The sequence below is a fragment of the Rhipicephalus microplus genome, chromosome X, assembly GCF_043290135.1.
Source record: "Rhipicephalus microplus isolate Deutch F79 chromosome X, USDA_Rmic, whole genome shotgun sequence".
NCBI lineage: Eukaryota > Metazoa > Arthropoda > Arachnida > Ixodida > Ixodidae > Rhipicephalus > Rhipicephalus microplus.
Window position 1 is genome coordinate 368,123,198 of NC_134710.1, and position 24,304 is coordinate 368,147,501.

The window sequence follows — 24,304 nt, forward strand, 5'->3', positions numbered from 1 at the left end:
CCATGGATAGGTGTATTCACGGTCTAGCACTCGGTCTAGTATTCTCGGTTTAATATTCTTCGTGCTAGACCGTGAATACGAAAATTTTAAAGTTTGATTGAAATATCACAGTTTAAAATATTGAGAGTCTACTGTAGATTATTATTGCTGCAAACCAAGTGAAATATTACCAGCAGCTTTTTTACGTGAGCGTGATTTGGATAGTAACATTTTGTTTGCTTAATAATATGAAATAATTAGTCATCTTATATTTATTGCTAACTGATTGATTGATATGTAGCGTTTAATGTCCCAAAACCACCACATGATTATGAAAGACGTTGTAGTGGAGGGCTCCGAAAATTTTGACCACCTGGGGTTCTTTAACGTGCACCCAAATTTGCGCACACGGGCCTACAGCATTTCCGCCTCCATCGGAAATGCAGCCGCCGCTACCGGGATTCGATCCCGCAACCTGCGAGTCAGCAGCCGAGTACCTTAGTCACTAGACCACCACGGCGGGGCATTTATTGCTAACTAGTGCTTGCAACTCAATCGTGACATGAGCCCTACTTCAAGCTTAGCAATCTGTTCGTTTTTTTTTTCCTTTTAGCATTGGTTTACATTGGTTGAGGCTCCATGGGAAAATTCTCATGCGTTAGATCCATTATTTCTAGGTTTTTAATTATTTTGTCTAATGATAGAGTAATCTCACTTGCCTATTAGGTCATTTATCTTGCAGCGATTTTCAAGAAAATTGCTTAATTGCTCAAATCATGTGTGTAAATAAATATTGGCTGCTGACATGATGAAATAGAAAAAAAAGTATATAATTTTAGCATTGCTGACTAAATTCAGCACCTCAAGTTTCTTGTATATGATTGCAGGTGTTCTTTCAGTAAAGTTGTGGGCAGTAATATTTTATGGCAAAGTAGGTGTACTATGCCATGTAAAACACAGCATTTAATTTACAGGCATCTCAATTTCGAGATTCCTGTAAATATTTTCGAGTGTGCTGGTAGCTTATTTCTCTTCTCATCAGTGCATAGAGCTGGCAAAAATGCATTGTATGCACACATGCGGGCTATGACGGGATATGGTGATGCTGCAAGGAAGGGAAGCCTTTTTGTCTTGTTCATAAAGCAAATTCAGCAGTTTCCAGCATGGGTTTACAAAGGATAGCTTTGTGAGGTTTGAAGTTTTCTTTTTACAATTAAAATGGCTACATTTCTTAAGATCACGCTACTGGCAGGTTAATGATTTAAGTAGAAGGCAGTTTTTGTTGCTTGCCTGCTACTTTGTTGACCTTAATACCCTTGTCCCACGTGGCAACATAAGTGCATTTTGAATGACTGTACTCACAAGAAAGGGAAGTGTACTTTGCGAATGATAGCAGTGGCAATTGGCAGACTTGTATAGCTCAACATATATTTGTTATTTTTGCGCCCGTGTCTTTACATGGTGCTACTCAGAAAGGGCGTGCATGCACCATCAGCGTCCCTGAATGCTAGCGCCCCATAAGAGATGTTTGCGACAGTTTAAGTTGCGGTGACTGCAGGATGAAGCAGCCGCTACAACAAGGGAGGGATGGCGTGCGTATAGCTTTTTTGGAAATTTCGAGAATTTCATTGAGTGCAATCATGTGTTTGATAATCGAACAACTTAATTACACAACAAAGGTAAGAAACTTGAAAGTATATAGCGCGTAACTATCGCAATGCATGCATCACATTTTCCGTGCGGTCATGCTTATGCTAAATATTCTCATCAGTGGAGTTTCAAAAGGCTGTCTAAAGAAGCGGGCTTCTTGGTCGGCTTCAAAAGAATGTTAATAAAAAATTTTAACTCTGCATAAAAAATTAGGGGGTATTACAGCAGAGAAGAAGTCAACAAGCTATTTACAACAGCTGGAGCTGTGGTCGGAACACACGACCTAACTGTCACCTAGCCACTTCAGAAGCCAAACTTCAAAGAAGCCAAAAGCTCTTGAAGCTTCTAAAGAACTTAGTACTTACCACCACCTCACGACGTGCGAGAAGTCCGCTGACCTTAATTGTGCTTGGAGGTTGCTGGTGGATGCACCAGTGCGCCCGTGCCCCAAGGATCTTGGTGAGTTGAGGAAGTACACACGAGGAACAGGACGTACTCAATTGCGCGTAAATTTTACTTCCGACTGGTGAGTCTAAAACTACAAAAATTGAAAAAATGTTGTCGCCTGGTCGTTTTGAAGACACTCAGAATAGAATGCATAACTCAGTCGAGATCTAAGCTGAAAATCGCTAAAAAATCACCATGTCGCCAATTATGATTTTAGGTCGCCGCGGGCCTCTGAAATTCGCTAATTAGGCAAAAAGTACCCACCAGTGATAACCCTGACAGTGGTTTAAAAATTGCATGAGCACCGCTTTAGGCAACAGCGTATTTCTGTACAAGCCACTGGTACCGAGGTTACACACTTTTTCGCAGCGAAGTAAAGTTGGGGAACGAACTTGCCAAAAAGTGTACTTTGCAGCGAGTGACATAAACTTTATCGTGTGACAGCCCGCAAATGACACTTACGGTGAAGTGTACTCACTCAAAGGGCTCTGAAGTTGCCACGTGTGACAGGGTACAAACATGGTTTACATTCATTAGTGTGTTGAATTAGGCTAGTTGGTATATTAATTAACTTGAAGAAAACAGCATTAAAAACAGGAAAATGGCGAGTGTAGACAAGTGGGGCTGTATTTTACATTTTTGCTTTTGTTTCTTCCCACATTTCAGGTGTGCTGGCGAAAGTGGGTGCACATCAAGTGTCGCTGTCATTGGCCCCGAAAATCAATTCACAGAGACTGGGAAACACTGGCTTGTCCACAGAGAGTAGGTGCTGACTGCAAGGTTGTAAGGCCTTCCACTTCACATGCTTAGGTGTGCGTGTCGAACTGTCAAGATTAATGACCTACTTGTTTGTCCATGCCATCCACATGTTCTGTTTTCTTCACCGGTGCTTTTTGTTAGTTCTGATTTAGTAGTACTCAAATTGTAAGGGTGTTTGTGGCAATCGCATTGTCATGATACTGCTCTCTTGTGCTTATCCCATCTCTAATTTAGGGTGGCAGTTTTTTAAAGGCTACAAGAAGGTGAAATAGCTGGTTGCGGCAGTTGGTAGTCATCCATTAGCTTAAGCCACTTTTTAATTGATGCATGTTAGAAAGCCTAAATGAAGCTACGTCTTCTAACAAACTGTACAGCAGGTGCCCAGATTTCAACACTAGTGGAAGCTACATCATGCTAATGGTCATTTAGTTAGTACTGGCTCGCAGAAAAAAGTTGCCCATGACAGATTATGCATTAGTATGCCCACTTTAGGTACATTTCAAGAAGAGACTTATATTACTTGCACACCGAATTGTAATTACACTAGTAACTGAGTATAACTTCACCGTTTACCTTTTTAATCACTCATTTTTAGGGCACATGTTGCGGCAAACTTGAAGCCAAGCCGTGGTCAGTACAGAAGCAGCTGCACCAGTTGTGGCAAATTGTGGTGATAATGGTATTTTGCTGCATCCTGCACCAAAACATCATATTCAGCTAGATATTGTACCCAGCCATTTTAAGAAATGCTACAGAGTTAAATTAAGTTGCCATAGCTGCAAATGTAATTATAATTAGTTAAAATCACGATGCAATCAAATTGGTAAAATTGGCAATTTACTTAATTAGGTTTAAACTTGACCTTGTAGGTAAAGCATTTGGTCCAACAAATTCCTTAGGCCCAATAAGTTCCTTATATGAAAGGGGCCTGAATAATAAGTCAACACACGCACAAAAAAAAAGAATTTTTCTATCTTAACTCCATTGAAAAGAACGTTTCTCTTTTGTGGTTTTTAACATGGTAAAATCATGTTGCAATTTCGATTTAAAAAAACTTTTACATATTGCATGCATGCATTTGGATCCTTTAAAACATATGCAAGATGATGGGTGGCAAGAACAGAATCGAATGTTTGAACGGAACCGAGTGTTCTGTCTTGCTTTCACTTTTCGTCGTGTGAACTGCACTCTTCAACTTGTGGTGTGGTTGACACCACTCTGTGTTTGGGTCTCAAAGATTAGCCGACCAGTCATTGTGACTTTGATGTGATGTGGCTCAGTGTAGGAATGATACCTGCACTGATGTGCATTAGGAATGCATGGGCACCAACAAATGCACAGGTACGACTTATCAGCGTTATCACCTATCTGCTTGGGAATATGTATAGTGTGGCGCATGCTGCTGGCCTTTTATAGGCAACGACCCAAGTACGCTGCATCACTGTTCATTGCCAGAACAGCAATGGCATTAAGTTCAATAGCATTAACTTCTATGGCATTAAAGGGACACTAAAGTAAAATAAAAATTTATGCCAGAGTGAAAGCTCAATGTGTGACATCTAAAACGACAATATTATCAACAGCAGTGCCTACTTACCGAGATATTAAGATAAATGCACAAGAATACATGCTCTGCAGTAGGACATTCTCAAAATGATACCCATGACGTCAGATGAACCGCCTACAATTAATCACTAGTAGTCGATCTAGCTGCACTAAATCAAAACGTTCCGTACATCAAGAAATGCAATAAAATGCCGCTTGTTCATTTCTGTTTGATTCATGAAAAAAAGAAACGCCGTACGTTACTATGGAGAATGGCACAAGTGGTTCAAAAATTCTTTTTTAGCGTGGTTGAACTGAACAGGTGGTGCCATCTAGCGTGGTGCAGTTGAACGAAAGTACGTCTGCCATCTCCGAGTCAATGGCAGGAAATTGATCAATGGCCTTTGTTGCTGCTGTGGCTCCTGCTGCTGTCGTTTCGTCTACTAGTGTGGGCCCAATGAGCACAATGTTGCCCGGTAACGCTGGGCAGCTGGGCAACATTGTGCTCAGCAACAGTGAAGTGAGTCAGTCAGCTTCTTGAGGCGGGTAATCTGAAGTGCGCAAACCCGATGCAGTGCACTAAAACGTGATTTTATTTCAAAATAAGCCCTTGGTACAAAAGTAGCAGTACGAGGCTTCTGGACTGCTATTTCAACAATCAACGTTGGCTTAATAGTTCCCTTTAGTGTCCCTTTATGGTGTGCGAGTGCAGCTTCAACATTTGCCCATATTCTTTTTAGACAGAAAGAGGAGAGCTCATGTTAAAGCAAAAAGAGTGATATTCACTTTATTGCTTTAAAGTGTGTGCTTGTCACTGAAAGCTTAAAGACCACAGATACCACAAAAATTATAAGTTCTTTCCATACAAGTTGAGCGAGTGGTGCAGCCTACATGCACCTGTTCAGGTCATAAAATGCATCTAAGCAATTACACGTTGCATGGTAAAAGTATAAAACCGCACTTTTTTTTTAAACACAAGACGAAAGAAAGATGAGACACGCACGGCACTGAATTCAACGCCGTGTGTGTCTCATCCTTCCTTCGTCTCGTGACCATGGAACCTGAACAACTCGCCCAGTTTGCCTGTCTTTATCTAATACACATTGCACTGTTGTGCTAGAATATATGAACTTTTTCAACTGATGCCATGGTATCCAAGCCTATTGGCACACGTGTACATTTCTGGAAGCTCAGTTTTGCAAAAGATGTCTCATTTTATATTTTAGTATGTCACATTTGCTGGCATAAAATCAATCATAGTACATTTCTGCCTAATGATAAAATCAACGACAGGGGAAGAAAATTATGTTTTATGAAATCAGTATTGGAAATCCTCGAATAACCAGATTGGCAACTTCATAAACTGTCAGTTATGTCAGTTACGTTGTTGCGGGGACACATTATATCGTCAATTGACGTCTATTGTATTTCTCTTATATGAATGAGTGCCTTATTTGGCTGGCTTATAAGTTTTATTTTGTATACAAAAACACACTAATATATTGTCCTGCAGCAAGCAGCGGAAGAGGCAATAAAACCTTTAATGAAATCCAGGGAAATTTTTCACATGCAAACATAGGGCAATCTTGGTGTTATTTTGAAATAACTTTCACCTTTATAATTGTGTTTTTTGTATGTGCGATGGGCTCAGACATCATACAGAAATTATTTTGGTGGACATACAAAAATTGGCAGTTAATGACCTTCATGTCTTACTTAAAAGTCAAGATGCATTCTTTGTGTCCTTGGTTTATTCGTAGTTATATGTTTTTTTATTGGTAATAGCAGCGATGCTTTATATTGCATCATTATTATACCATTAAGTATTAATTTAATGGTGTTTGGATATGTGTCACTGCTTTTTCTGACTGACCCGTGAGCACGTGCAGCACTTTTGCGAATGTCACGCTTCCTAGCAAAAGCACGCAAACTGGTTCAGAGAACGCAGTGTGTGGAATAACTGGCTGGTTATATGCACTGCAATAAGACTCCTTGGTTGCACAGGGCCGTCCTTTGTTTAGAAGCAACACATCATTAGTACAGTTGAACCTCATGAGAGGGAAGTCACATTTAACATGAAAATTGCTTTATTACTTCAGTGTTCATTTTACAAAAATCTGTTGCATGTTTGTGTTGGCTAGAATTTCTTCATTATATACTATAATTTTTTATGTCAAGCTTTAGCTGTATCTTATGAGTCTAACTTGTGGGGAAAAAAAAGTAGGCAATGGATGCCTACAGCAGATATCTAGTGTTGAAAGATTTTTTTATACATGCCTGTGTTTTAAGCTGAAGCTGCTGTGATCTTCTCACACTTTATGCTACCAAGATGTGCCTCCTAAAAATAGGGACCTCTCACATTTGCTATGCAGAAAATGTGTGATGCTCAACTCTGATGATTATCTGAGGTAAATGGATTTCAAGGAATAGTGTTGGGTGCATCTTAACCCTTCTCACTTTCAGCAAGTGTGCAAAACTAAAGGCTTTTGAGATGTGCAGACTTTATGCAAATTAATTTTATTGATTATACCATTAACCACCCACTTGGCTTCTCATAATTATTGGCCACATTGTGCATGACATATTCACATACATGTCAAAAAATTTTGGTAATTAATAGAAAATGACAGTAAAGGTAGCCGACAGCATAGAAGAGGATGCTGTTTGGGAGCTTGTCATCATCATCATCAGCCTGACTATGTTTACTGCAGGACAAAGGCCTCTCCCATGTTCCGCCAGGCAACTCAGTCCTGACTTCCTAATCTCATCTGCCCGCTTAACTTCCTGTCTCCCCCTAACGCGCTTGCCTTCTCTGGGAATCCAGTTAGTTACCCTTAATGACCAGCGCTTATACTGTCTACGCGCTGCATGCCCGGCCCATGTCCATTTCCTCCTCTTGATTTTAACTACGATATCCTTAACCCCGGTTTGTTCCCTGATCCAATCTGCTCTCTTCTCGTCTCTTAAGGTTGCACCTATCATTTTCCTTTCCATCGCTCACTGCATCGTCCTCAATTTAAGCTAGACCCTCTTTCTAAGTCTCCATGTTTTTGCTCGGTAGGTAAGTACCAGCAAGATGCAGCTGTTATAAACCTTCCTCTTCAGGCATAGTGGCAATCTACCTGACATGATTTGAGAGTGCTTGCCAAATGTGCTCCACCTCATTCTTATTCTTTTAGTTACTTCAATCTCGTGGTTCGGCTCCATGGTTATTAGCTGTCTTAAGTAGACGTAGTCTTTTACAAATTCAAGTACATTATTACCTATCTCGAAGCGCTGTTCTCTTCTGAGGTTGTTCTACATTACTTTCGTTTTCTGCAGATTCATTTTAAGACCTACCTTTCTGCTCTCCTTGTCTAACTTCGTAATCATGAGTTGCGATTCATCCTCTGAGTTACTCAGCAATGCAGTGTCATCAGCGAAGTGCAGGTTACTAAGGTACTCTCCATTAACTCGTATCCCTAACTTTTCTCATTCCAGGCCTGTGAAAACCTCCTGTAATCACGCAATAAATAGCATCGGGGATATCGTATCCTCTTGTCTTATGCCCTTCATTATTGGTATTTTGTTGCTTTTTTTATGAAGCACTATGGTGGCAGTTTACCCGCTGTAGACTTCTTCCAGGATGTTTATACAGTGAAATCATGGTATAACAAACTTCAGGGGACTGCGGAAATTCATTCGTTATTTTGAAAATTCGTTATAGTGAAAGCCCAAAAATTAACCATAAATACTTATTTTCCACTGACCAAAATGACTTGCATTTAAAATGGTGGGTCCTTGAACTTGTTTTTCACGAGAAAAAACAAATGCACAAGTGAAAGTTAAAAAATGTATGTTTACTTAAAGAAGTCAGTGATTTTTTTTTTTTTTACGCACGCACCACGAACTTTGCAAAGCAAAGGCCTCCAGCTCATTCACATTCTTGTGGTGGGATTTGGCGGTGCGATCCACTTTCAAGCTTAGTGAAAACTGCTTCCACTTTTTCGTCGCAAGCAGAGATGAACTCATTAGAGAGTTTTAGAATAGCGCATTGTGAGCCCTTGTGGTGTGGTCGCTGCCACTGTGCATGCGTTGTAACGCGAGTCGCCCGTCGTGTTTGCAAACCGCCCGCAGAAAATCCGAAATAGCGGCGGGTGTGCGGCCTGCAAGCACTGGTTTTGAGGCTGCGGTGCCGTTCCAATTGTGCGTTGTGGTTTGTAGGAGGGCAAATGCTATTCTAAATCTCATATGGTGCCCGCTATGCCGGGGACGCCCAAAGTGCCTGCAAACATTATTTTAAAACTCCCTATTGTAGTAGCACCGCATCACGAACGCCGACTTGCTTTGCGGACGCAATAATTAATCACCGAAAAGAGATGAACACGACTGACAAGGCCTCCTGGAGCACATGTAGAAGTGACAAAGATAAGAAAAACCTGATGTGTATGGCTGTCATTGCCTCTTCCGAAGAAAAGAAAGAGCTAAAAAAGAAAATTCCTCGTGTTTCGTTTTCTGCTCCCTCGCTGTCTCAGGTTTTCCGCGCCCATGCTTCCTGCTCCACAACTCCTACTCTGCCTCGCTAGGGTGGCTAGAATATGAGGTGTGAAAAGCGGCCGCAGAAACCGGTCCCCAAGGCGCGCCGATGCCGCTTGGGGCGCTGCACGCACCGGCGCGGGTAGCCTTTCGCAGGCGATGTACGAATGAGCGCGCGCTGCTCGCCGCAGCGCGCTGCTCGCCGCAGAAAAACGAAGCAGTTTTAGCTGCCTATAGGCAGCTAAAACTCATCTGAGTTAATGTATACATTAACTCAGATGAGTCACGCATTAAGAGCGCCAAAATTTACCTATACCGCTAAGCGTGTGACTTGAGAATTGTTCCCAGCAGCATAAATTTAGCAGACACTTTTTCACAAAAACACAACTTTATTTCCACGCATGCCATTCATGCACTGCCACTAGAGTACGCATGGCTTTACTCTCCGCCCTTTCTTTTCGTCTTCCTTTTGGTTCATCCCTTTCAAAAAAAAGTGGACACGAGTGAGGCAATAAAATCGCACCACACTTTTCGTCAAAAAAGCAGCATGCTTTGCGCAACCAATTTGTTGCGTCTCGCCTATCCCCTTCATCATCTCAACGGCCGATTTGGCATGAAGACGTGATGTGCTCAAGAAGCGAGTGATTTTGTTCTCAAGGGATAATATCAGGTTATAGAAGGAATTCGACGGATACAAAAGTCCTCCGAGATCCCACAGCTTGCTTGCCTGGGCTGGGAGATTTCCTGGCACATTTTCTTTAGAAGCAAGGCAGGCGTTCTTGCAATCATCACAATTACTACGAAGTACACGCTTTCTTGCGACATAACCTGCGACATAATACACAAGGCGGGCGTCACTTCGCTCAACAGTGTATGACGCATGATCTACAGACACTTCTAGCACGTCAGATGAAAGTCTTTCGTTGTCTTCGTTGTGATCTTCCACCTCGTGCAGCATTTCTTCCAGAGAGAGAAGAGATTCCACCACTCCGTCAGCTACATTGCCACCCTTCGGACTCTTTGCCAGGCTATAGAAGCTGAGGCATCTATAAATAAACAATGCATATTTTACTCACAACAGCAGTCAAACATAATCAGATGCGTAACAAGTTTATACGACATGCAACATAAGGCGTAAAATTTGATAATAAAATACCTCGTGATAACAACAAACTGTGCAGGGGTTGGGTGATCATTGCCACCACCTGCCTGCCGCACGATTCCGAAACAGCGCTCAAGGCAGTCTTGGCTTAGGCGAGCCGTCATGAGATACTTGAAATGTACTTCCTCACACAGGTACTCCAGGAGGTGCTTCGTACTTTTCAACGTCACACGCAAACCCACTGCGGTACTTTTGCTTAGAAAGCCAAGTCCTCTTGCGTGAGCTTCCCACAAATCGAGGAACTTTAGTGCCTGGTCAAGCACAGCTTCCTTTCGGCTGTGAAGCCTGAAATAATGTTTATGTATGAAGCGTAGAAACTTTGTCTGGACTAATTATCGACAGGGTAAATATTTCACTCTTACCGTAAAGCTTCTGCTGGAAACCTGGATGTCATCACCTCGATTAGTTCCGCCATGAGACCAATAACGAGTCTTGTTGGCTCAACATTTGTGTATTGCTCCTCGATCTGATCTTTGTAAAAATCTAAGCACCGAGTCACTTGGGCACTGAAAACATGAAATGTTAAGTCCACACGCATTTTCTCGAATCCATTTGGAAAGATATGTGATCGAGTCAGCTTTGGTGCCACTTTCAAGGTGATGGCACTGCTGTCAAGTTTCCACATGGTTGACACATGATCCCAGTGGGCCTGTAAAATTTCCACATTGCATCAGGAACTGTTAAGGATTCAAATTAGCATTGAGAAGTACGCATTATGCATAAAAATTCCACAGAAATATTAGAGCCAACTTGCCCTTCCGTTGTGGGTGTTGAAGCCCTGCTTCATCATTGTGTTTCTCACGCACTTCATGAGGTGAGGGAAGTCCGATATAAAGTACAAAAATCGGTGTTTGTTGCACGGATGAACAACTCTGCACTGAATGTCATTGAGGGTGGCGCGTATCCCCAGGATGTTCCACATAGATCTGTTCCAGGGCGCACCATCACAGCAAATGTAATCCACGTAGAGGCCGGCTTGCTCACACAAAATTGTAGCTTCTACCAAAAGTTTTGTCAACAGCCTGGCTTTTACGTTCCCGCTGGATGAAAACACACCTGAAGAGAAATAGAGCATTACAAAACGCTTCGGCATATGTGCCTTAACAGTGCAAAAAATATATTACCAATGATTTGTGTCCATTTCCCCACAAATGGTTGGAACATTATGACAAGCCCATGGTCAGCTTTGCGGTGTCTTTCATTGGCATCGGTAAACTTGCCGAGGTCGACAAAGCCTTCAATATTGCTGGACGACTGCAAGTCCAGATGAGCAGAGAGTTTCATTTCATCCACTACTATGCCCCCATGCCTCTCCATTTCATCCATGTCTTTAACTTTTTTCTTCAGACAGCTCAGGAGTTTGGTATTAAACCCATAAGCAGCAGCGAATCCCTGTAGATAAAAACATTAGGAACCATCTCTATACTGCACACCATATGCAATCACATACCTTGATGTATTTTTGAAGGCAAGCACGGCTTGGCAGGACAAGAATTCTGTGTGCTCTAAGATGCTCATACAGTCGTGCACTTTTCATTCTGAGGATGATGCACTCAAGGAGCCATTCTTTATTGTAGTTATATCCGCGCAAGGACCTTCGTTTGGCAGCGTCAAAACAAGCCTGCACCGCAGCCCGTTGCTTTTTTGGAAGAAGTTTCAGCTGAAATAATTAAGAAGCTATTAGTAATGAATCTATAACAACTTAATGGGACAGTGTACCTTTTCCTCTAACACAGATGCAATGATTTGTGAAGTCTTTTCTCGCATCTTCTTCAGGGCATCCTGCAAGGTAAGCAGCTTCATTTTCTTTTTCTTCAACGTACGAACAGCCCATTTCAGTCGTTGTGCAGCTGTTCTTGCAAGTGGCCGCTTAGTCTTTTTTTTTTTTAGACGGAGCAGACGAGCCTTCAGAAGGTTTCTGCATTTTCTGCAGGCAGTACAACGTCCAGATGAGCCATCTGTAAAGTGTACCATAATCGGTGGATAAGTCTAACCAAAGCAGGGACAGGTATCTACAGGCTCAAATAAAATATTTTAGGCAGGGTTTGCGCAACTGCGATATCTCATAATACCTTGTAGCGAAATCGATGAGGAACCATCGCAAGAAAGGGAGAAGACACGATTTTGAGATAGCTTCGCCTTGCTTTCCAAATTCAGTGGTTGGAACTCTTCCATTGTCCCAATTCCTACGCAGGGTGTCAATGTGTCTGCATACTTGAGAAGATCCTGTGCTTGGCTCACTGTCTGACAGCCACTTTTTTTGAATAGGAACCCGTTCAGAAAGATGCTGCACTGAGCAGCTGCTCCTTCCTCAGCTTCAAACAACACTATCTTGTTGTGAATAACAGGAGGTGTTAAATCTCTGTCCAATTTAGCGGTCTGGTAGCATAATGCATTCGTTTGCTCGAACTTCTGCATCGACCACAACTCGCTAGGACGGTGAAGCATAGCACTTAAGGAATGCAGCTGTTCGGTCAACATGACGTTCTGTTCTGAAACGATCACGTCATGGTCAATCGCTGAGCCTTCTTCGACATTGTCGTGGTTCACACTAATTCTTTTACTCGAAACAGCACTTTCAGCCACGCTTTTCCGTCTCTTTCTCTCCTTGGGCAGAGCTTTCGTCAAGTATTTAGGCAAATTAGGAAAAATCGTCGGCACGGCGTCATTTGTTAAGGTCGGCACAGCGCGCGGCATGTATACATCTTCACCATTAATCCTATGTTTGAACGTACGCACGACAAATCTGTGAAAAAGAAAAGAGAAAAGGACAGCCAATTGGTTATGTTGCAATGCAGCATGTGACACGTGGAACGCAAGTAAGCAAAATTGGTCTCTTGCTCGGGTGTGCGAACACCGTGCCTTCTATTTTTTGTACATACCTTGGGTCGAAGTGCTTCTCGCACACTGCGGAGTTCTCGTCAAGCTGTTTGTCCGCTCTTGGAATAGCACGAATCCATTTGTCGAACAGCACACTACACGTGGGAGCTCGGAAAAGGGAAACTTTCTCTCCTGAAGAATTATAATATCCAGTGTTGCAGCCAGGCACAAAGCACCAACGTTGCGTCTTCTTTTTTGTCGTTGACATCTTCGGACATTTCAGAGAGACTCAACGCAATCACCGATCGACGACATACTTGTAAGACAGTGCGACTGCTAACGAAAAAAATTATGGCGCGACTGAAGCAAACCCAGCGAAGTGCGCCGCTCACTACCCGCGCCGCTGCCATCAGCGCCCCTAGCGGCATCGGCGCGCCGAAGGACCCTCTCCGCCAAGCGAAAGGCGCCCCGCTCATCACACCTCCCCATTCTAGCCACCCTAGCCTCGCTGACCTTGCCCTCTAGTGTTGCCTTGCCCCTCGCCTCGGCACTTGTAAACCTGCAGAGTCGGCGTTTCAACAAAAATAAATAAAAGAAGTCGTTTTTTAGTTTTTTTTCTCTCCGCACCATTGCGCATGTTCTGAGAAGCAAGGCATCCGTTTGCTTTGTCGTCTGCTCGCGTATCGCTCTGGTGGTCGCTACAGATTTTAGAACGTGAGTTCGCTGTACTGAGGCGTTCTTAATATAGCGTGGAACTAAATTAGCGCTCGTTATTCTGAAAAGTTCGGTATTTTGAAGTAAGTAGTAGTGAAATAATGTTACGTTGAAACTATTAGCAGTCGGCGTGGCATTTTTTAAAAGTTCGTTAATCTGAAAAGTTCATTTATTTAGTGTTCGTTCTACTGAAATTTCACTGTATATGCTTCGTCGATGCCCTAATTTCGCAGTGTCTGCATGACTGCTGATACTTCTATTGAAATAAATGCCTTCTCGTAATCTATGAAGGTGATGTTTAGTGGTTCGGTGTATTCTGAACATTCTATGACCTGATGAAAAGTATGAACGGGGTCGATTGTTGAGTAGCCTGTACGAAATCCTGCTTGATCCTCTGGTTAATTGAATTCTACTGTTGTCTTAATTCTGTTAGCATTTATCTTTATAAATAACTTATATACCATGGAGAGCAAGTTGATCGGCTTGTAATTCTTCAAGTTCTTGTTGTTATCTTTCTTATGGATTGAGATGATGATAGCATTTTTTCAAGATTTTCGTGCCCTCCCAGTCAGGATACACTTTGTAAACAGGGTGACCAGTTTTTCTAACACAATCTGTCCTCAGTCTTTCAGCTGATCTGATGTTACCTGATCCTCACTAGCAGCTTTGTCTTTTTGCATTCCCTCCAAGGCTTTCCTGTTTTCTTCTGTCATTATTGGTGGGATGTCTATCTGGGAGTACTCCTATTTCTTACATCATGGTCGAGGTTGTCGCGGCTATTGTATGGATCTCTATAAAACACCTCCTCTGCTCTAACTATTCTATTTATTGGTAGTTACTTTGCCTTCCTTGTTCCTCGGTGCATACATTTGGTTTTTGCCTATCTCAGGTTTCCTATTCACCGCTTTCACGTTTCCCCTGTTCTTTAGAGCATGTTCAATTCTCTCCATATTATACCTTTTTACATCGGATACCTTACGCTTATTAATCAACTTGGGAAGCTCTGCCAGTTCAATTTTGCCTATTTTGTTTGAGGCTTTCATGATTTGAAATATTTAAATGAGATTCTTCGTTTCCTGGTACAGCTTGCTAGTGCCCTGTCTAACTACCGTACCTCCGACTTTACTGCACACTCCATAATGATACTCGTCAGATTATTATTAATTACCTCAGTGCTAAGGCCGGTTTTCTCGATAAGATTCGAGTATCTGTTCTGAAGCGAGACTCTGCATTCCTGTACTTTCCCTCTCAGTGCTAGCTCATTGATTGGCTTCTTGCGTATCAGTTTTTGTCGTTTCTTCAAGTCTAGGTGAATTGGAGACCTTACTATTCTAGGGTCACTGCATTGCACCTGGCCAAGCAGTTTGAGATCCTGCTCGATGCCTGGGTGTGCACTCCGTATAAAGTGTATTTCATTCTGACTTTCGCCATTAGGGCTCTTTCATGTTTACTTATGGGTCACTCATTTTGGTAAAAGGTATTCAAGATCAGTAAATTATTATACTCTGTGAATTCAACTAATAACTCCCCTCTGGCATTTCTAGTACTGAAACCATTATCCCCTACTGCCTGGTCTCCAGCCTGCTTCTTCCCTATTTCAGCATTGAAGTCACCGATCAGTATAATATAAAGTCCAATCTCACTATAACAAAGTCTGCTACAAGGAAATTTCCGGCATAACTAATAATTTTTGGTTCCCGTCAGCCACTCATAGAAAACGTGAAAATGTCTCATGACAGTGAATACTTTTCGTGGATACTTCTGCTACAATGAAGTTTTTGCGAGTACTACAGCATAAGGATAGGGAACTTGCCTAGGATTGCCATGAAATTTCACTACTCACTCGGACATTTCTGGTGAGCTCATGATATCTAGAGCATGCGTCTGCATCGCAACACCCATGTATTCATCAGAGACACGCTTTCTGCCACCACACGCATATTCTGGTAAATTTTTCACCATTTAGATGCTCGGCAACATATCTCCCATCCACCATGATGCTGCCAGTGGGTTTCGTGCACGTGCGGGCCGCGGCAGAATCGTTCTTCAAGAAGTCCTGTCATGTTTCTGATGTCGCATTACTTCTCGTCATCGCTACTCCTGCAATCGTGAATGACGTCCACGGCGTTATGAAGGCGCAGGCGTGGCCAGCGGGCGCCTAGTCCAACCGTTACCACATTCCGCTGAACCCGCTCAAACAGAAATGCAACTATGTCGACGCAATCACAAGCGACCACAAATCAAGTGCATCCAACACATATTGACTCTACCCAAAAGTACCGTTTGCTGTAACGCTGCGGAGAAAACAGCGTCGATGCGAACAAAGATAGTAATGATGCAGTTCTGAAAGCATCCGCACGCCAAGCGCAGCGCGCACGGATTAAAAACAGAACTACCGTTTGCCGCAACCGCTGCTCAGGAAACCGCAGTCGTTATCGTCGTGTTTAATGACAGGGAATACGCTGCGAAGGTGCGCAGCTAACGTAGCCGTAGATTAAAGGCATTAAAGCCGTAAAGTGGTACAAAGCTTTACGACTTTCTTGTCATTCACTTATTGCTATCGTAGTACAAAGCTTTCGCACTTTCAATTCAGCTTTCAGTTGGTCGCTAGCGAAGCTTTGAAACGCTCGTTTGCGGCCCTGCGCACTCAGCATGCTCCAAGGGTCGTCGGAATGTCGTATTTTCTCGTATACAACCCATCTCTGCATATAACTGGCACGACCGACCACTAACTGCGGGAGAAAGTACCCTCGCATCGACGCAAGACTGTCTTCTTTGCATTACCGTGAAGGCGTGCCGTGAAGCCAACTTGCGCACCAAAATTTTTTTATAACTTGTACGTCCAAAATTTTTGTATATTTTGATCGTGTTATGCGTGAGAAAATGCATTCACCTAGTGTGCAGCCATGTACGTCCATGTTAGCGAGAGTTCAATTCATGCGCTTGCTGAGACCAAAGGATGAGTCATAATAATCAGATCTTACTCAATTTTGCTGTCTATAGATGAAATTTTGCTACTACGAATTTCCGAGGCAGCGAAATTTTCTCGCATGTCCTGTCAATTTCGTTGTAGCGGGATTTGGCTGTACTGTGTTTTTACCTTACTTTACCTTACTTGGGGGCTTGTGTGTGGCGCTAAACGTTGCTGTCAGTATAATTCAAATTCTCTGTGGACGGTAAAGTAGGTAAAACTAGACAGTGATACTGAATTCTCGGCTACATGTATTTAGGCCGTTGTCAGCCACACGTGAAATACAAGTCGACATTGCATGCATACATGGTGGTAAGACCTAGAATTAGTGTTGCCACAACGCACAAAAATATGGTAGCTGATTTTTTTTTAAGCAATATCAGTAGAAATCAGTAGATTTTAAATTTTAGTTTTGCCCTTATTTTTTGCATTGTTAATTCAGTGCTGATAATAGTAATCTACTGTAGAGTACTATAGCTTTCATGAAGGTGCAATAATAATGACTGCGAGATTACTGGTGGTGAGTTAGAAGTACCCGGGCGTCCCGAAGGTGTCAACTCCATGTAACTCTATGGTCAACGCAGCATGATTCAGGACTGATTTCTGATAGCACTTAGCACATTGAAGCTTTAGTGTTTCAGGCATGAAAACAGACACAATGAGCCCCTTCGAGCTTGCGCAAAGAAGCTTTATTGTGTGTGAACATGCCTCAGGGGGACATGACCTGCTCTTTGTGTAAATTGTGCATCCTCATCATCAGCTCTCTGTGAATGTTGAAATTATGGCATGCTGAAGATGTCATGAGGCGTTTTGTATGAAGAAGGCCACAAATAGTCTCAGTGCTCAACTTATTCTGCAGCTTTGTTTTTATGTTGTTGACAGCAGAAAACACTCGTTCAACAGCCGCACTGGAATGTGGCAAACACAGTACAGCCGACACGAACTCTGTCAATGCAGAAAAGGCGGCGCTTCCATCACAGTGTTTCTGAGTAAACACTGTTCCGCAGAACTCGTGCAACCAAGATTCTTTGCTTACGGGTATGTCAGCATTTCTTTAATAGACTCGGGGTCTAAAGCCTGCATGGCTTTGCCCGAGACTAAATTCGGGAAGGCCTGTGCCAGTGGTGCAGTAGATGCTGCTGATCTATTCATGCACACAGCTGGGTCAAGCAGTTCCAAATGTCTCAAAACAGACTTTTGAAAGGGATCCGTTTCAGAATTTGGTCGACGCTCTCAATATAAAAATCGAGGCATCTCAAACGAAAGAACTGAGATTGTTCTGCAGTAAGTGCACATTCTCTGGATTACAAGAGTGCAGTTGCTTGCCCACCGATGTACATGTCTTCCTTAGGTAGAAAGCACTTGGGGTTTCTGTATTCTACTTTGGACACCTGTACTCCCTGTGTGTAGGATCACTTGAGATAACAATCCATAATTGTCCTCACACAAGCTTCTGCACTTCTCAAGAGCTTGTGGAATTGTGGGGCATAACTTTGCATTTGCTTATTCAAGTTGTTAAAGACAGACAGAACGAAGCTGAGGAACAGTAAAAACAGCTTATCACAGGATCTTGCAACCTCTTGTGAATTGTCTCAGATGTTAGAAGCCTGTCTGCGGAAGTTGCAGATGCGAAATATTCCTCCAGTGCATCGTACTGCTTTGGAAAGCGGTCGACTGCAGCAAGTAGGGAGAGCCATCTTGTTTGACTTGGATGAAGCAGCTTGTGGGGCTTCAGTTCAAGAAGATTCTGAAATTTCTTCGTGTCCACTCTTTTAGGACTTGAGCTGAAATAGCCGTAGACGTCTCACACGAGGTCTTCAACCACACAAGAAAGTTTTGAACAGGCGTGGGATGCACGCAAGTGAAATGACTGGTGCACTTAAAAGTAAACAAGCTTGGAATATCCTTCTTGAGCAGTGTCATCAGAGAGTGCTTGTTACCCATCATGACACTTGCGCTGTCTGCAGCAAATCCAGCGAGATTGTCTTTGTACAGAACACTCGCTTTCTGAAAGGCACTAGTAAGTGCACTATAGAGTTCATTGGCAGACTCATCCATCACAGGTATAAGATCGAAGAAAGCATCAGTCACTTTACCATTTTCGAAAACCCGCGTTACAACACACAAGTGCCTGTTGCAACTGACGTCAGTTGATTCGTCTACCATTATTGAAAATTTTTTTCGCGAAAGACTCCACAGCCGCGACTGGCTCTCCTGACCTGTCACAATCTTTGGGATCATTGATGTCTTTGTTTTGCTGCAAGCGACCTGCTTTGCTATGTCGTAGTCCGGGCAAGGCTCTTTAACGAGCTTTGACAGATGATTCATTACTGTAAAAGGCAGGTCATGCTCTGCTACAAACAGAGCCATTCTTACTTCAGCTTCTTTTGCTTGTGAAGAGATGGCAGTTTGAGCCATTGTTTGCATCAGTGTTGGCTGGGACTTGAGCTTTCTAGTGTTGCCTTCCTGTTTTGCTGATTTCATGTGCCGCTCCAACAGTATTTTGCTGGCAATCAGGTTCATATCGCATGCCTTGCAGTATGGATATAATTGTTTCTCTTCTTGCTCGGTTGAAGCCAGTTTTGAAAATCTTTCTCACGCTCCCAGGCTTGCTTGTACTTTTACTTATATTAACTTTTGGAGTGTTTCGTATGGCCCTCATTTCGGTCTGTAGACTCTGAACTGGTGTTGCTGCTACTTGCCATTCTGCTCAAGCTGGCAGTAAAACTGTAATGAAGGAATGAATGCGTTTTTTGAGAAACTGCTAATTGACGCATGCATGACTTCCTACTGCTACAAGCAATGTCACCGTCTTTCATGTATTTTTGATAGCAAGATAGCAGGCAAACAGGTCGATATGAAATGGAACAAAATGACAAAGTGGGTTCTGTGTGCACACCAACTTTCTATCAGTGCGGATATCTCCAAACCAAAATATTGTTATAAGGCAGGTCGCAGTGACAGACGCCAGATTCACTTCGGTCACCTTAGGCAGTACCAAATGAGCTGTAGCATTTCGCCCCTGTTGAAATGCAGCTGCAAGGCGGGGGTTAGGGCCCGAGATCTTGCGCTTTGAACGCTAAAGCCACTAATTAATCACAATGCGTGAACCAGCAAATTTTTAACTTGAAAGTTGAGAAAGTCGCCAATATCAACCATAATGCTCGAAACACTAGGTTGTTGCAAAAAATTCGGAAATTCAAATATATAGAATATACATACCTGGTGAGCTCTAAATGTAACCCTCCGTCTCCGAGGCTGTCCAGATCGATGCAACACAGTGAACGCTCTGATGCTGTCCAGATCGATGTCACACTGAATGATTCCACCTAGTCACATGCGGCAAATACTCTTGTACTCTTGCTGTATGCATTGAGTGAACCCAGCCACCTTCTGAAGAAGATGGGCAGATTTAGAGTTTAGCCGTGTCATTTGCAAGAAGGGGCAGGCATGTACAGGATTTTTTCAAGAGGGGATCAGCTCATGGGAAGTGCATGGTGAGCAATTGGAGGCTCTAACAAATCCCCGTCGGGGAAGTACACAATAAAAATTAAGCGGGGACGAGGGGGTTCTGCACATCTTTACTCGCCCTCAGGATCTGCACCCACACCTGCATGAGTGTTTTGCGTCACTGGCACTTCAATTTAGAACCCCAGCTGGTCCGAAATTCTGGAGCCTTCAACTACGGCCTCTCTTATACTCATGTGTAAATGCCAAGAATTATTACATCATAATATTTCCATCGCCCATTCTTCATCTTTGTGTTTGCGCAGCTATTCCCATTGGAAGTATGTACCATGTTATAGGCGATGTCCCATCGTGTTGCAATGTTGTCTCATTAAAAACATTGGTGCATAGAATTATTTTCTCCCTCTACGTGCATTCACCCCTCCACATTCCAGGGAGAGCTGCTTCAGAGCCATGGAGGCTTTTCAAAAAGCGCTGCCTGAATGTCACACTTGTAGCAAGTTCTGTTAATTTTGTATACTCAGAAATAGAAGCTGAAGAGAGGAAAAGCAGGGGAGCTTAGCATAAAAAAAAAAAGTTTTTTTCATTAGTCTTTGGTCTAAGGCTGCTCATTTGCAAAACTTCATTTGTTCACACATATGCAGTAAAATCTTTGCAAAATTTCAATGTGATTCCAAAAATCTGCGAGTGGCTTTCTTGCAAGAATACTCCACACACGCAAACTCTGGCTCACAGGCTGGTTTGTGTGCTTGTTCAACCCTCCACACTCCATCGAAGGTAGCGCCGCATGCAGGTGCGCATGCAAGTGCTTGCTTTTCACTGCAGGATCGTGAAGTCTGTTGATAGGAAAAAAAATGTTTTTTTTTCTGCTATTCCGTTGTCCAAGCTGTTCGTTTGGAAAATACACTTGCCCACGCATTCCTAGCAAGCATTTGTCCTTTGAGCTAGCTGGTTGCTTTCCCCCTTCTTTTGTCCGTCGCCACATCGCACCAGGTCAAATCGAACTCGATGCTGAAAAAGTAGTAGCTTTTGCGATCCTTTCTGTAGAAAAGACAGAAAGTCAGTAGATTCGGACATTTTATCACTCAATCAACAGAAAATTTTAAAAATCAGTAGATCTACAGATAAATCAGCAGCCATGGCAACACTTCCTAGCACAGCAACCAAGTTTGCGCATCTGTAATACTAGCAAACCTGACCTGAAACATTTAAAAGTTATCTTACAGTTCAGTTTTGAGCATACAGGTTTATGCTGGTATTTCTGCATTTCATACATTGCGGGTGGAAAATTCGAAAAGTAGCCATAGAGGTACATAGCCTTTGCAATGACATGGTAAAAATGTCAGAGTTGGGCCTTAAATGAGACAGTTAAGCTAAACATGCAGAATTAGTGCTGCAGCATGTGCCATTTTATGTCTGTGTGTGAAGGGAGTGAAGAAAATGTCTATTTGGACTGTGTTGTATGGTTCAAGTCCTGTCAAGAGCTGACACATCATTGTACTCGCATGATTTCTTTAGGAAAGTGAAGATTGTGTTTTAAAGCATTCATACTCTAGTTCAAAAACTATCTATTGCTCACCTAACTGTGTTCAAAAAGATCTTATATTTGAGTACTAGTCACTGGAATGAAAATACTTTGTAAAATTTTGTTGATGTATAAATATGAATAAAATTAGTTTCATAAACTTCACTCGTGCAGAATTATTATTACATATATGCGTAAGTAGATATGGGTGTGCACTATGCAAGGCATTATTTGTAGTGCTCCATTTTCTTCGATTTGGTTTAATGCAACTTCACTGCTTAGCTAAAGCAATGGTAATAAAAAACAAAGAGGCAAGGTAGGTATTTTCACCAAGAAGTTTAAGAAACACTGTGTGCTACATTACTTTCTTTTTAATAATGCGTAAACAGAGTGCAGAAGCTTATCCTGCATGTATATATAGCCATAAGGAGTTTTAAAAAAGTTATGGCTGTACTTTAGTATTCATTATTGTAGTATGAAGGAGTAAGTTTGTATTAATAATTAACTATGAAGGTAAGACAGTCTTTAAAATAATTTCATTTTTAATGCAAAGACAATTTGCTTGTTACTGAACCAGGTCGTGTAGGACTTAATGGTGATGAAAGTAGTTTATACCTCGTTTCCAACTAGTGCAAGCACAGGAAAGGTTTGTGGGGTTGTAGCTCCCGCGGTGAATTGTATTATTGTGCCATTTAACATGTTCCAATCATACGCACCTGCATTCTGTCACCTCTGTGAATATTGCACATTTTGCTTTTATTTAAAAAAAGCTTTCTGAGGTCTACAAGTTAAAGTTGATACTTGTTTGCTTGAGAAGTGGCTTCTCACTTGAAAAGCTGAGTACGGTTTTGTTGAAGCTGTGTTAGTGCAAGAAGTTCCAATGAAATATTCTGTTGTTTCTGTACATTGATGTCATATTAAAGTTTAGCAAGTGAACTGTAAAACTTTAGTTTCAGATTAGTTGAGCTTGAGAAAGGTGAATGAATAAACCTTGCAAGGGGAACTCTTTCTTTTATTTATTTCAAGTGAGAGAGAGACTCTTTTAAAGTAGAAAAATTGCTCTTATGAAAGGTACATTGGCTATATATCTCCAACCCGTTGCATTGAAGTGCCTGAGGTAAAGGGAGGTCATAATGAAGGCAGAAAGATAAAAGAAAAAAAATTATCTAAGCATCTTGAATGAATACTTACTGTTTATTTTTTCCAAATGTTCTGTGGAGTAAGTGTTTAGTCGTTCTAGAAAACTTTATGGGACATAAGTATGCGAAAGTGTCTTTGCCTTGTACTGTATGACATGAACTGCAGCTCGGGATTTGTGAGTGAACAGAACTTCTGGAGTTCATGCCAGAAGTTTCAAGTGAGTGTCCTTGTGCTTCCCAAAATTTAATGTCACGCCCTCACCTACCTACTTCTTAATGTTGCCTTAAACTGCAGGATTTGTTTTCCGCACATTCGATTTATGGGTCAACCCATTTAGTTAACTTTGTACCATGTGAACACATCCCTGCAACCTAGTATATCACATTCATGAGGTCAGGCATTTACTTGCAATCATAAGTTTCACTCATCCAGCCTGTCTAACACTTTTATTGATTGGTGTCACCTTGCCTATGTGGTAATCTCCATCATCTCAAGCAGTAAAATACTTAGAACTATCTGAATGCCTATAATTTGATAAACCACTTAAAAGGTTTTGCAGTTATTATTTGTGCAGAAACATGGTGCAGACATTCTAAAAAAGAAAAAAAGCTCATCATACTACATTTTTTGCTAATTATAATAACAAACAATGTGGATAAAGAACTCATCTTATATACTCTGCTGTGTCACTAAAAAATGACATCATAAAAAAAGCAGATTCATAGATGTGTACAGGTTATAAGCTGATGACATCTTCATATGGCAGCAAAGAAAAGTTTTTACCAACAATAATGGAGAGCAAAATGTTATACTTTCATCCAAGCATAATTGTATCTCTCTTAAAATATACTGGTATTTGCTGATATTCTGCTTACTGATGTGACACGGCACCTATTTGAAACAAGACGTGATAGAAACTATTCTCGGCGACAACTTATCTTGACATTGGAGCGAAGGCTACGGAGGCGGGGCTTCCACACACTCGTGTGGTTCCACAAGTGGTATGGCAGCTTGTCGCTGATTTCGGTTTTACTCGGTCATATATTTAATGAATGAAAAAACATATAGATAAAAATTATGAATGGGAGAAACATTTCTATCGTGCAGTGCACACTTTAGTGCCATATTACAAAAATATTTTTCTCGAAGAACTAAGCATCGTGTTTCTGGTTGCACACGTTTTGACTACGTCACGGATGGCGTGTTTTTTTTTTGCAAAACTAACATGCTGAAGAGGTTGTGCTGTTTAGGAAATTGAAAGAAAACATTCTTGCAAAGTGAACAATAGCTGTATTTTATCTAGGACTTCCCGCAACAGTTGGACTCTCATTATAAATAAAGCAGCATTTGTCTCAGCAGATGCGAAATGAAAAAATTACCAGTAAACTTCAGTACTATTCCTTGTCATGATAGCAGTCATGTGCTTCAGTTCTGTAGCTTCCACACTGCTGTCAAAAAAAGCTGTCGCCGAGTGTAGAAGTGTATCAGATGAGGATAGAGAGGAGGCTTGAGACACATGAGAACTGATTGAGAGTCCTCGGCGTGATGCCATTAGACATAAAAAAGTGTTATGCATTTGCCCCCATGACCATTAGTGGCAGCAACTAAC

General features: G+C 42.0%; 1 protein-coding gene across 3 annotated transcripts in view; it reads left to right on the forward strand.

Annotated features, from left to right (window-relative positions):
• Window positions 1-24,304, forward strand: part of LOC119161093 (presequence protease, mitochondrial) — a 271,037-nt gene that overhangs the window by 242,692 nt on the left and 4,041 nt on the right. For 2 of the 3 annotated variants that reach the window (XM_075879940.1, XM_075879941.1), the window contains exon 27: window positions 2,743-2,838. In XM_075879940.1, coding sequence (XP_075736055.1) covers window positions 2,743-2,838 — 96 coding nt within the window. Of the gene's footprint in view, window positions 1-2,742; window positions 2,857-24,304 lie in introns of all 3 variants that reach the window. The other variant, XM_075879942.1, reaches the window with a different exon arrangement.